The following is an 11,475-nucleotide window of genomic DNA, read 5'->3' on the forward strand; positions in this document are numbered from 1 at the left end:
CTTGAGTAAAATCTGAGATATCTCGATGAAACTTGGTGGAAACTTACGTTGTTATTTCCCAAATAAACTGCATTTTGATACTCTTGCAACCAGTTACCACAGAGTATTATAGTTTTGTTCACCAAACGGCTGTACGTATCACTTTAAAACTAAGTGAGATAGATATAGGGTTATATATATAATTGATTAGGATGACGAGAAAAGTTGAAATCCCGTTGACTGTTCATCCGTCCGTCCGTGCAAACTGTAACTTCAGTAAAATCTGAGATATTTCGATGAAACTTGGTACACAGGTTCTTTAGTACAAAAAAATTTTGAGTTCGTAAATGGGCGTAATCGGACCACTGTAACGCCCACAAATCACCCTTAAAAGAGAACATATAAAGTGCCATAACTAAGCACTACATTAATTCTTGCATATGTATATCTCTGTAATTTGATACAGAGGATCCCAGCAGCAAGGGGCACCTGTGACGCGTGACTCCGACCTCTAACAACGGGATAAAAATTTGCACGAATAATGTCTTTAGTGTGCCACCTTATGACCAAAAATTGTTTAAATCCAATCAAAACTGTTTAAGCCCATAGGTACTGAATATTTAGACCCCGATTCGTATAGTTGACTTTCGATCGAAAAGGTCGGTCAATGGGTGATATACATATATAACTGAAATTAAAAGATAATCCTTTTCTCATAATAGTATGTCTGTATGTCAAAAATGGGTTCAAACGGATTAATACTTTTCTTAGCCCCACTACTTAATATAAAGATTTTCGATCTTCAGGGTGACTTTATACCGCACATATCGGCCAATATGTGAGTTATCTCAATGAAAATAAAAGAGCGTGTTTTATTCAATACAGTGTATCTTTGTGCCTTTCGAACATCCGGCTGACTTTACTATATACATATGTTTAGCTTTACACCTTAAAGTATTTCCCTGTTTTTGATTTTTGCAAGTTGCTAGAGTAAAAAATGTTCGGCTGCACCCGAACTTGGCTCTTCCTTACTTCTTTATTTAAAATATTTCGTCAATATAAGGACGTAATGTCGAAAAATCCTAATTTTCACTCAAAAAATTTGAAGTCAAAATATCAAATACTTTTTAAAGGTCTCAGCGGGTATATACTCCAATAAATATTTCTTTATTTTTTTAATTATTTTCATTTATACAGGAAACAACTTCAGTATGAATGGCATTTAAATCAACAATGGCTAGATCTGCAGCCGTATGTGTGCAATCATCTGCTTCAGAGAACACTGCAGGAACACGATGTTTAGCACCTTTGATAGTGTTTATAGATCGACGCGAGTTTTTAATGAACAATGTAACTTTAATTGATAGTTTAGCGTAACAAGAATTCTTTAAAACACTGTTTTTGTAGTTTTTGCATTTTTGATAAAGTTTTAAAACGTCATAACCGTCCAATACTATCTGCTGAGTTGCAGCGTAAACATCATTCATAATTCCCGCGGATGTTTCAACAGCAACAGCGCCACAAGCATTAATTTCATCATGTAAACTGTCCACAACGATCTGAACCTCAGGATCCTTAACTTCTACACACTTTGGACTCTCTTTGCGACGATCCTCAATATTCTGTACTACAGCGTCAACTTGGTTTGTGGGTTCTACAACGATTATTTTATATTGCGATTCCAAAGCGTTGGCAGTTTTAATAGTAATTTCTTGAGCTTCTTTTATAAAATCATCTACAATTCCTTCATAATTAACATTTGGTAATGAAACTTTGTTAGTACCAATCTAAAAAGGAAATTTTTATTTAGGGATTTCACATTCTAAATTTCAAGAAATGTTAAACAATTACCACATTCGCAAGGCAAATAAGTAATATTACTGTGAGGATTTTCATTATCTCAGTTAATATTAACTTACGAAGAATTAACGACTGTTGCATTTTAAATTTTACGTAGCTATTTTATAAGTCGAAGTTACCGATTGTTTAGATTGTAGAAAATTTACGATTACCATCATAAATCATATAGTCATTCAGACGTACATATGTATACCTTTTACAGCGGCATCGTTTCGCTACAAATTATTTCTAATGTTAGTGAAATTATATTATTTGTTTTAAACTTATAAATATTTTATGTACTCATTTATTTCATAATGCGAATATCCAACTGAACATACAACTTTGAAAACCAGTTTGATTAGAATTGGATCTATAGATTTAGTTATATACATACACATTTGCGGACCAATAACTTTTTATTTCTAAGATACGGCTTATTTACTAATATGTGACCTATTATACCATATATAATACAACATTTTTAACAGCGTATTTGCCCCACTGTTGATGTGGACAAGAATTAATTCGCTAATTTTAGATTAACCAACATAAAACAATTAATGATGGATTAGCTATTATAAAGTAACTTAATCTTTTCATTTTCCAGAATATTCCCAAAACCTTATAGTACATAAATACATACTTAAATGTAATATATACATATGTATACTATTGATAGATGATGGAATTGCTATTATAAAGTAACTTAATCTTTTTCCAGACTATTGTCAAAACTTTTTATTCCATATCTGCATATAATATATATTTACCATACAGTTTCATACATATGTATGTATGTGTGTAATTCAAATAATTTTTATCCATACGTATATTAACAATGATATTTTACCAGTATATTACCAAACGCACTATGTAAAGAATATATGCATCTATACTACTTGTTTAGCACACATAAATATGTACATGGGTACAATTAACTATGAATAACTTCAAACAACTTATTTGCCATTCTACCTATTCTAATTGTAACTAAATAACCAGTTTAATGTTTAGGTTATAAAAATGCTCAAAAATAATAGTAAATTAAGTGCTTACATCGTTACTTATTATCTACGCTGAGCAAACTATAAATGTATACGCATATGATCTAATGTGTTTATTTAATTTATATACTTTTAAACTATAGATATTAAGAATATTGTCAAATGAATTTGCATCTTCACACAGTAAATCATTGTCGCGCCTCGTGGGACAAAAAGTTCTGTTGAGGATAAAAGTCTTACACACATTTCACATTTCTAGGGGAATGCAGTAATTTGATACTATATGACATACTATTAATATTTTATTTGTGGTACTAAGAAACATGTGTAGCGTTTTACAATTTACAGCTTATGAAAAAATGTCAAAGGTACTATTTGTGATAAGTTCTGTGTTATCTTTTTTAATACTTAAGTTATATTTTGAAAACGCAAAGTCGGCTATCGTTAAATCACATTATCATTTCAACAATTATATTGCATTTGGGCCAAAAAAAAGAAATATGTGGAAGTCCCTCAAAACCTCTTATTTAATTCAATCATGACAGTCGTCCCCATATAACTAATATCAGGATTTTTGAGCATCCTGCTGACTTACTCTATACTATTGGTTTTATACCTTAAAGTATTTCCCTGGTTTTGATTCATGCAAGTTGCAAGAGTATAAAATGTTCGGTTGCACCCTTCTTTACTTGTTTGAGACTATTTTTCTATGTATTTCTATTAATAGACTTAAAAGTAGTTCATATATAAATAGTGCAATAAAGTAGTTATATATATAGTTTATGTATACATTTATTTGAAATAGTTAATTTACTATTTTTTCTACTTTCTACTCCACAAATCCTCTACTATAACCACTAAATAGCAGTAATGCCACAAAAAAGTTCGAATTGAGTTGTTTTCGATCAAGAAATATTTTGAAAATTCAATTGAAATCTAAACCAGAAAGGGTCATAAGTTTATCAATGGTCATTAATAAAAAACAATCTATCACCTACTGTGTTGATGTTGTAATTATCCGAAGGGCAGGAGTGTAAAACATTTGAAAATATCTAAGATTACCAAGTCTACTAAATTACATACAAAATATCCCAAGATTGCTTAAATATTTGTGATTTTATTATAATAATTTTAATGTCTCATATTTTAAAATCCTAGGGAGCTTATAATAGAGATAATGAGAATACACCAGTTAAAAAAAATTGTTGTTTATGTGTTTTGAATAAAAAAAATATCTTACACATTTCCAAAGCAAGCATTGAAATTTTTTTATAGTTGAACATCAGCTCCAATATTTAATGAATTATGTATTTACATAATATGGATATATAAAATTTCATATTGACAATACATAACACAGTTACGAAATGAAGACAGTACTTGCGGTATTAAGTATTACAATACATATAGGTAAAAACAAGTGTAATTTATGTTGGAAAAATATTTTCTAAACTATGAAGTAGTTTTTGTATGCAATAAACTGAAGTTGATGTTTGCATACAATGTCCACTTCGTAAAAATGCTTCAAATTGAGATTTAATTAGAACTCGAAGTTGTAAGAGCATTTTAGCGTCTTTGGTAGGTAATTCAAATTTTATCCAATGATCTAAAGACATTATAGCGCTTTGGTTATTGGCTGCTGTAGGTTCTGATAATGAAAGTGTTGTTACGCTTTTATTTAGTAATTCGTTTATTTTTGCATCTGAACTATCTTCTAAAAGCGATTCTTCGTTATCTGATATTTCAGAGTTGTCTGATATATCTTCATCCAGTAAACAATCTTTGCCACAGTGAAGAATAATTACTACTGGTGAAACTACAGTGTTCATGTTTAGGGAACAAGTTTTCCCAACACGTGTTTTTTCATAGAACACCACCCAATCGTATGGTAACTCATCAATGAATTCTTTAAAATTCTTCATACCAGGAGGGTTCAATGCGGACGTCCGTTGTAGAAGCAATCGTTTCTCGGCCCCCGATATTATAGTTTTATGTTCACGATCAATTACTGCCACATTAGGATAGAAGCCGGCAACCAAACAGCAACGAACAATATTCCAGTCATCATTGAATAGAGATGCTTCTTGGCCAACATGAAATTTTTGTGATGACAAGTCAGCTATTTGACGTCGCGTTGCGCAAAATGTTTCCATAGCAGAGTGTGACAGGAAGTATTTGCTACAGAACTCTCGAACACGTTTTTTATTGTTACGAACCGAGCAATAAGATTTATATAACAATAATATACCCAGCTGATCACTAAAAGTCTTTCCTGCAAAAGATTTACGCTGGAATGAAGCAGGACCTTGGGCTGCACGGTCTGTTGGTAAGATGAAAGGATCTTTTACAGAGTGATAAGCAACAATTGTCAATATAGAATCAAAACATTTTAAAAAAATTCCGTACATCAAACATTTGCCAAGCTGAACATCTAAGGGAATTTCAACTAGATGTCTGCCTAACTCCGTAACGTTTTCATCGCCATCAAACACTTCTAGTATTTGCAGTTTTTTAATAGCATTCTGTACACTTACGTTTGAGGGAGGGTTTAAAGAACGAGCTAAATATGATTGTACATCGCTTTGACGATCTAGCGTCTTTGCGTATAAGCAAATTTCGGTCAAGGGAATCCGCATAAATTCGGGAACACTAAACTTCGGCATATACTCATATGTTGCCGTAGAAAATAATCGATAACAAACACCATTTTGAGTCCGACCAGCACGTCCAGACCGTTGATTTGCGTCTGCTTTTGATATCCATACTGACTGAAGTTGAGACGATTCCGTTATTGAATCATGCGTTTTCATTTTAACTTTTCCCGAATCAATAATGTAGGCCAAATCTGGTATTGTTATTGACGTCTGCCCAATATTTGTAGATAGTATTATTTTTCGAACTGAATGTCTTTGCAGGGCTTCAATCTGATCGTTTGAATCCATCTGACCATGAAGAATACATATCCGAAATGTATTAACTGGAAGTGTACTTTGAATAAGATCTCTTTGTTGCACTATATCATTGTATCCTGGCAGAAATACCATGATAGCACCAGGGTGTGGACTACGATAAAGACCTTCTATTAGTGATAAAATCAGATCATGATCAACTTCATTCTCATCATTAAATTGCTTCTGATAGGCATATAAAATACGTTGCTGTTCGTGCAATTCTTCGCTTAATATCATTTGTTCTTTCTGAACGGTATCCAGACTTTGCAATATTTTCGTACAACTTTTATCCGAATGCATGTTCGCGTAATCGAGAGCAGTAAAGCCTTCGACATTAACTAGATGGGCATTAGCTTTATGATGCAGAAATAGTTTCAAATATTTTGGCAAATTACATTTACTAGCTGCCATAAGTGCGGTTGTTCCTATAACATATTCCAAAAATTATTATAGTTAAAAATAATTATATGAATTATTTTTTTACCTGTTCGTGAATGCATCGTATCTACTGGCATACCTTCACTTTCAATAAAATACTGAATTTGATCAAACAAAGCGAATAATTCCTCTTCGTATTGGTAGTTTTCAGCAAAGCACTGATCAATGAGGGTATCTAAACTGAGTTGTAAATGTGTATCATTTATATTTGATTGCATTCCATTTGATTTGCTCTCATCTTTGTCAGTGTTCGTATATATTTCCCTACACTTTGCTATGCCGATTTCGTTCATTGAGCGTAAATATTTGTCCATTAAAGCGGTTCGGTAGCCCGTTCTATAAAGAATGTCTTCAAGGTGGAAAATTTTTACATTATAACCCTGACCGGGTACATTTACCACTGGACAGTTTTCGAAGTATATTGATAATAAATTTATATCCATTGTAGCTGACATTAGAATAACTTTGAAATCTTTATTTTTTCGTAGTTGGTCCTTAATGGTTATAAGTATAAAATCAGTGTACTTATCTCGTTCGTGAATTTCATCAATTACTAAATGAGATATTTTTCGAAAGAAATCATTCGCATCAGTCATTATGGATCGTAGTAGACAACCACTTGTTGTGTAGATTAAATTTGTATTTTTCTGAACGCGACCTTAAAATTGATATTATGGCATTATTAAAGCGAAATCTTTTTTGACACTTATCCCTTACATACTTTCCAAACGTATTTGATAACCAACAGTATCTCCAATTTGTTCACCCCTTTCTTCTGCCACTCTATTGGCAACAGAAACTGCTGCTACTCGTCTCGGTTGTGTAACGACTACTCTACATGGACGACTTCTACGCGTACTATCGTTTAAAATATATTGTGGCACTTGGGTGGTTTTCCCCGAACCAGTTTCCCCACTAATAATAAAAACCTGAAATCTTATACATAATTAAAAGAAAGCTTAGTTTCCATTAATTTGATTTACTCACGTGACTTTCTTTCAAAATTTTATTTATCTCATCTTGATAAAAGTAAATTGGAAGTTCTCTTTTGTCCCGATAAAGCTCGGTAGATATGCGCTTTGGATGGGGTGGCACAAGACGTGGTCCCAATCCACCTAATAGGGCCTCGCTACGCAGTCGGTTCTTTTTTTGTAGACGTTGCCGACGTTCAAATGCGTTTCTCTCAGTTGAAGGGGTGTCATATAAATGTAATTTTTCCAATACCGATCGACTAGCAGACGACAATTCAACTTTATGTAAACACCCTGATGATTTTAGACGTTTACGGTGTGTAATATGTAATACGCGGTTATTTTTCGAGCCATAACTTCTTGACAATAGTCCAAGGCGAGCAATATATTTATGAGCATATTTCCTTTGGGCATTGGATAACCCTGGAATAATCAACTCAACTTCTGTACCGGCCATGAATTCTGATATGCGCTGTTGCAATTGTAACCGGTCGCCTTCAGGTAAATGTACTTCATTGTGTACGTTTTTTTCTTTATTATGGGATCTTGTCGTCATCATTTGTTTTGCAATGTTTTCATCTTCAGTCATTTTTACTTATTAATACTCTGAAATTTTCAACTTTTTAAAAACTTTATTCGGATCCTTTTTAGATGTATTTGCAGGACTTTCATCACCTCTTTACAACTGTTCTTGCATTAGTAAACTACCAATAATGAAATTTCACCACAATTGTAAGAGTGTTCACACAAAGAACATTTAGTTTCTCATGACTGGGTAATTTTTTGGTTTTAGATGGATTTAATGTTAGCAGGCCTTTAAATTATTTTAATGAACACAAATGTGGAACTAAAAAGAAGTGTTCCCATTAAATTCTTATGAGTATGAAATAGTATATTTGACAGCAAACAGTAAGTTGCATTATATTATTAAAATCACGCAAAATTTTCAAGAATTTTAATCGATTTCCATGACGACGGAATGTTTCCATACGTAATCGGAACGGACACTATATATTTATTCGGCCATGGACTCAACAAGGAACCAATTCTCTCTCTACAATAACAACAACGACGACGTCTTGAATTTTTATTGATTATCAAGTTGCTTACAGCCTACAAACATTCAAAATAATTTTTAAAAGTAATTTGTGTGGTCAACTTGATAGCAATTTCCTGTTGCTTAACTGCAGCGTAAGTGTTTCAAGGTTCTCACAGTTTGTTTCTAGATATTTGAAAAGTCGATAATTAGTTTATCTGTATTCGATTGATTAATCTCATATCTTAAAACATGCTTCATATAAGTTTTTTATTTTAAATTGCCTAAAATAGTAAAGTTATTGTCAAAATGAGCACTCAGCGTGGTAATGCAACAAGGACACGATCACAAAAGCATAAAAATCGAACAGTTTTTAAAAATGACCTGCACGACAAAACAAATCTACAAAAGAAAATAAATTCTTTGCACGTCTCCGAGGTTTGTCAACATTGCAAGGATGTCATAGAATGGAAAATTAAATATAAGAAGTATAAACCCCTTACTCAACCAAAAAAGTGTACTCGTTGTGAGCAGAAGAATATTATCAAAGCGTACCATGTGCTTTGTCGACACTGTGCTCTAGAAACACATGTATGCGCTAAATGTCTAAAAAGTGAAGAGCAAGTTGTCATAGAACCACCACAGCCAACAATGGAAGAACAAGTCAAATTGAAATTGGAAATGGAACGACTTATAAAATCTTTACCCGAACGGAAACGAAGGGCTTTCATTCGGTACATGGATAAGGGTAAAAAACATGAAGATTTAGAGGAGACGATTTCTGGTGTAGGAATTGAAAGTGACACGCAGCTTAGGAAACAATTGGATGATAAAATAATTTTACCGCATACTAGAGAAGAATTAATTCAAAAGATTGACTTTCTCAAGTTAAGTAATGAAGACGAATATATAATATCCGATGCGGACCCCGAAAGCGACGATGAAAGTCCCATTTAGTTCAAAATTGAATTATTTTTTTGAAACTGAATTGAAATAATATTTTAAGTGACTTATGTTATTTATACAGACCCTAAATATATTTAAAATATTTAATATTACTGTATATTACGCAATTAGATAATTACTAATAAATATATATTTTTAACACGGTACAGTTCTGACTTACACTTTGTAAAATTATTATTTCTGTAACTATATTAGAGAGCAATTTAAAAGATAAATTCTATGGAAAAAATCTTACCGCTGCTGACGCTCTATTGATTTAACCGATATTTGGCTTGAAAAACAGCGACTTTCTTTAACACATATTACCATATGCCAATCTAACTATCTGCCAAATGTTAAGCGACGCCGATAATAAAACTTCAAATTTTTTCCGCATCCTACGATTTTGATATTAAAATGAGGATGTACGGATTGAGAAGGTTCTCCAGATTAAGGAAAAAATAGATATTACAGTGTACGAAAAAATTATATGAGACAACCGTTTCTAGCAAACTTTTAGAAATACAAACTTTTTTTTCAAGATATACTGGACATTTTAGAATTCATGTAACACGTTATCCAGAAGTTCTCTGTATACTTTTCTGCAAACTGAAGTCTCGCCAACTTGTGTCTTTGCAAAAGTCTAGGTTTTGCACTTCAATTTTCATATCGAATGGTGTTACCTACTTTCAGGATTTGTTGTACACGTCGAATAGTCAGTGGAAGAGACAATTGACACCGAATTTGCAAGGGGTTGTCATATAGATCTGCATATAATCGCGTCAAACAATGAACTGTCCCATATACTTATTTCGCTATAGCTAATCCGAAATTTATCAAAAATTGCACACCAACATTATATACATGTAATATTTAGACTAACTGTTCCTACCGCTATGTTAAGAAGCCACTACAAAGGTATCCAGCAACAAAAGCTAATATAGTGGTAAAATAAACATATTTTTTTTTTTTTTTTTTTATAAAAGCTTACATAATAATACAATTATTATACAAACTTAAGAAAATACGCAGCACTAGCATCATGGGCTATCGGCCGCTAATAAACATATTATTATTATTGCATTGAAGAATTTTCCCATATACATACATATGTACATAATTATTTCACCCACTGTATGTATTTGAGATAATATCATTTAAAGTTCGAAAATTGTTAATGCTTGTTTGTTTGATTTTTTATCTGCTAACACTTCACTAATTCGGTTCTACACAGTTTTGTTAAGAATGGATCAAATCGGGCAAATACGTCCCCTAGCCCCCATACACTGAGTATAAAAATTTTCAAGCATACGGTTAACTTTATATAATCTTTTAGAAACTTTGCCTAGATCTTTTCTGGTACTAGTATTTCGTGATGCTGAAAATTTATAAAAGTAGGTCAATACTAAACCTAGATCCCATATACATATGTATGTATCTGATATAAGAATTTTATTGTATCGCCTACATCAGTCAAAATGTAACAAATCTTAGCAAAATTAAGTGAACATATTATATGGAAAATAATATAGTTTAATGCTATGGACACATAAATGGCAAATATTTTATATCTTATTTCTTGTGTGACAGTATCATACATGTTATTTTAAAAGGTTCATTCTTTGTCTTCAATGACAGTACAAAATGATTTTGCAATTCATTACTAAAAAATAAAAATAATCATCAAAATTCGAAAACTTTGGTATAATGTGCTGGACACATAAATGGCACAACCTAAAAAAATGTGGAGAATTTAGTTCATATTGCATTTTTTTAAAGTTTGTTCCATACAAACGTTTTTATTGTTAATATTTTGTGCTGTAACCTTTATTTTTAGTGACTGCTTCACATCTGCGACCCATACTTTCTACGACATTCTGGCACTATGCTTTAGGTTAAGCGTACCAAATTTTTTTTTAACGGCAGAGCAGAGATCGTTCATATTTTTATAATTAACCTTTGCAATTTCAGTCTTGACTTCATTCCATTGGATCCAATCCAGAATATCTATCCTCTCTGCAGAAAACCAATTTTGTTTGAGATCGCTCTCTTGCAAAAATTTCCATTTAATTGGCATAGACTCAAAAGCATGAGTGTACTTAGGATAACATGCTTGGGACTTAGGACGATGTAGAAATATTCTGTCATCTGGCCCTATCCTGTTAACCTTTGTTTCGTCAGTTCACAATACACTCTAAAAATTTAAACTTTTGATTGTAAAATTTAAATATTGATGAGTTTAGGCGAAGATCAGTTATCGTCCTTCTCTTCCGTCGGGGCGGTCACTGTAGTACCATATATATTCGTTA

The 11,475-nt window shown here is 32.3% G+C and overlaps 3 protein-coding genes and 1 long non-coding RNA gene across 4 annotated transcripts in view; 2 read left to right on the top strand and 2 right to left on the bottom strand.

The window, feature by feature from the left end:
* LOC108978851 overlaps positions 1 to 1,550 on the top strand; it is an 8,119-nt gene extending 6,569 nt beyond the window's left edge. The window contains exons 2-3 of the long non-coding RNA XR_001994140.1: positions 1,177 to 1,329; positions 1,387 to 1,550. This is a non-coding gene — a long non-coding RNA (uncharacterized LOC108978851). The remainder of the gene's footprint in view (positions 1 to 1,176; positions 1,330 to 1,386) is intronic.
* Positions 1,101 to 4,059, bottom strand: LOC108978849. The gene is made up of 2 exons (XM_018949343.1): positions 1,831 to 4,059; positions 1,101 to 1,766 (listed from the first exon to the last, which is right to left on the bottom strand). The coding sequence occupies exons 1-2, from the start codon at positions 1,918 to 1,920 to the stop codon at positions 1,155 to 1,157; spliced, it is 702 nt and encodes a 233-aa protein (XP_018804888.1). The 5' UTR covers positions 1,921 to 4,059; the 3' UTR covers positions 1,101 to 1,154.
* A 58-nt stretch (positions 4,060 to 4,117) lies between these two features.
* Positions 4,118 to 7,924, bottom strand: LOC108978852 (probable ATP-dependent RNA helicase YTHDC2). Its single transcript, XM_018949344.1, has 4 exons — positions 7,202 to 7,924; positions 6,936 to 7,143; positions 6,261 to 6,872; positions 4,118 to 6,201 (listed from the first exon to the last, which is right to left on the bottom strand). The coding sequence occupies exons 1-4, from the start codon at positions 7,772 to 7,774 to the stop codon at positions 4,253 to 4,255; spliced, it is 3,342 nt and encodes a 1,113-aa protein (XP_018804889.1). The 5' UTR covers positions 7,775 to 7,924; the 3' UTR covers positions 4,118 to 4,252.
* A 510-nt stretch (positions 7,925 to 8,434) lies between these two features.
* Positions 8,435 to 9,294, top strand: LOC108978853 (uncharacterized protein C9orf85 homolog). The gene has a single exon (XM_018949345.1). The coding sequence runs from the start codon at positions 8,531 to 8,533 to the stop codon at positions 9,176 to 9,178; it is 648 nt and encodes a 215-aa protein (XP_018804890.1). The 5' UTR covers positions 8,435 to 8,530; the 3' UTR covers positions 9,179 to 9,294.
* Positions 9,295 to 11,475: the final 2,181 nt, after the last annotated feature.

This window comes from Bactrocera latifrons, unplaced genomic scaffold (genome assembly GCF_001853355.1).
Source record: "Bactrocera latifrons isolate USDA-ARS-PBARC rearing strain unplaced genomic scaffold, ASM185335v1 scaffold_128, whole genome shotgun sequence".
In the NCBI taxonomy this organism is placed as follows: Eukaryota; Metazoa; Arthropoda; class Insecta; order Diptera; family Tephritidae; genus Bactrocera; species Bactrocera latifrons.

What these genes read in the sequence shown, in the direction of transcription:
- LOC108978853 (XM_018949345.1), top strand. Translation starts at nt 8,531, where the DNA reads ATGAGCACTCAGCGTGGTAATGCAACAAGGACACGATCACAAAAGCAT.
- LOC108978849 (XM_018949343.1), bottom strand. Translation starts at nt 1,920, where the DNA reads ATGCAACAGTCGTTAATTCTTCGTAAGTTAATATTAACTGAGATAATG. An exon ending in TTATTTGCCTTGCGAATGTG is followed by an intron (nt 1,767 to 1,830) that starts GTAATTGTTTAA and finishes TTTCCTTTTTAG; the next exon opens with ATTGGTACTAACAAAGTTTC.
- LOC108978852 (XM_018949344.1), bottom strand. Translation starts at nt 7,774, where the DNA reads ATGACTGAAGATGAAAACATTGCAAAACAAATGATGACGACAAGATCC. An exon ending in TTATCAAATACGTTTGGAAA is followed by an intron (nt 6,873 to 6,935) that starts GTATGTAAGGGA and finishes ATCAATTTTAAG; the next exon opens with GTCGCGTTCAGAAAAATACA. An exon ending in TACGATGCATTCACGAACAG is followed by an intron (nt 6,202 to 6,260) that starts GTAAAAAAATAA and finishes AATATGTTATAG; the next exon opens with GAACAACCGCACTTATGGCA.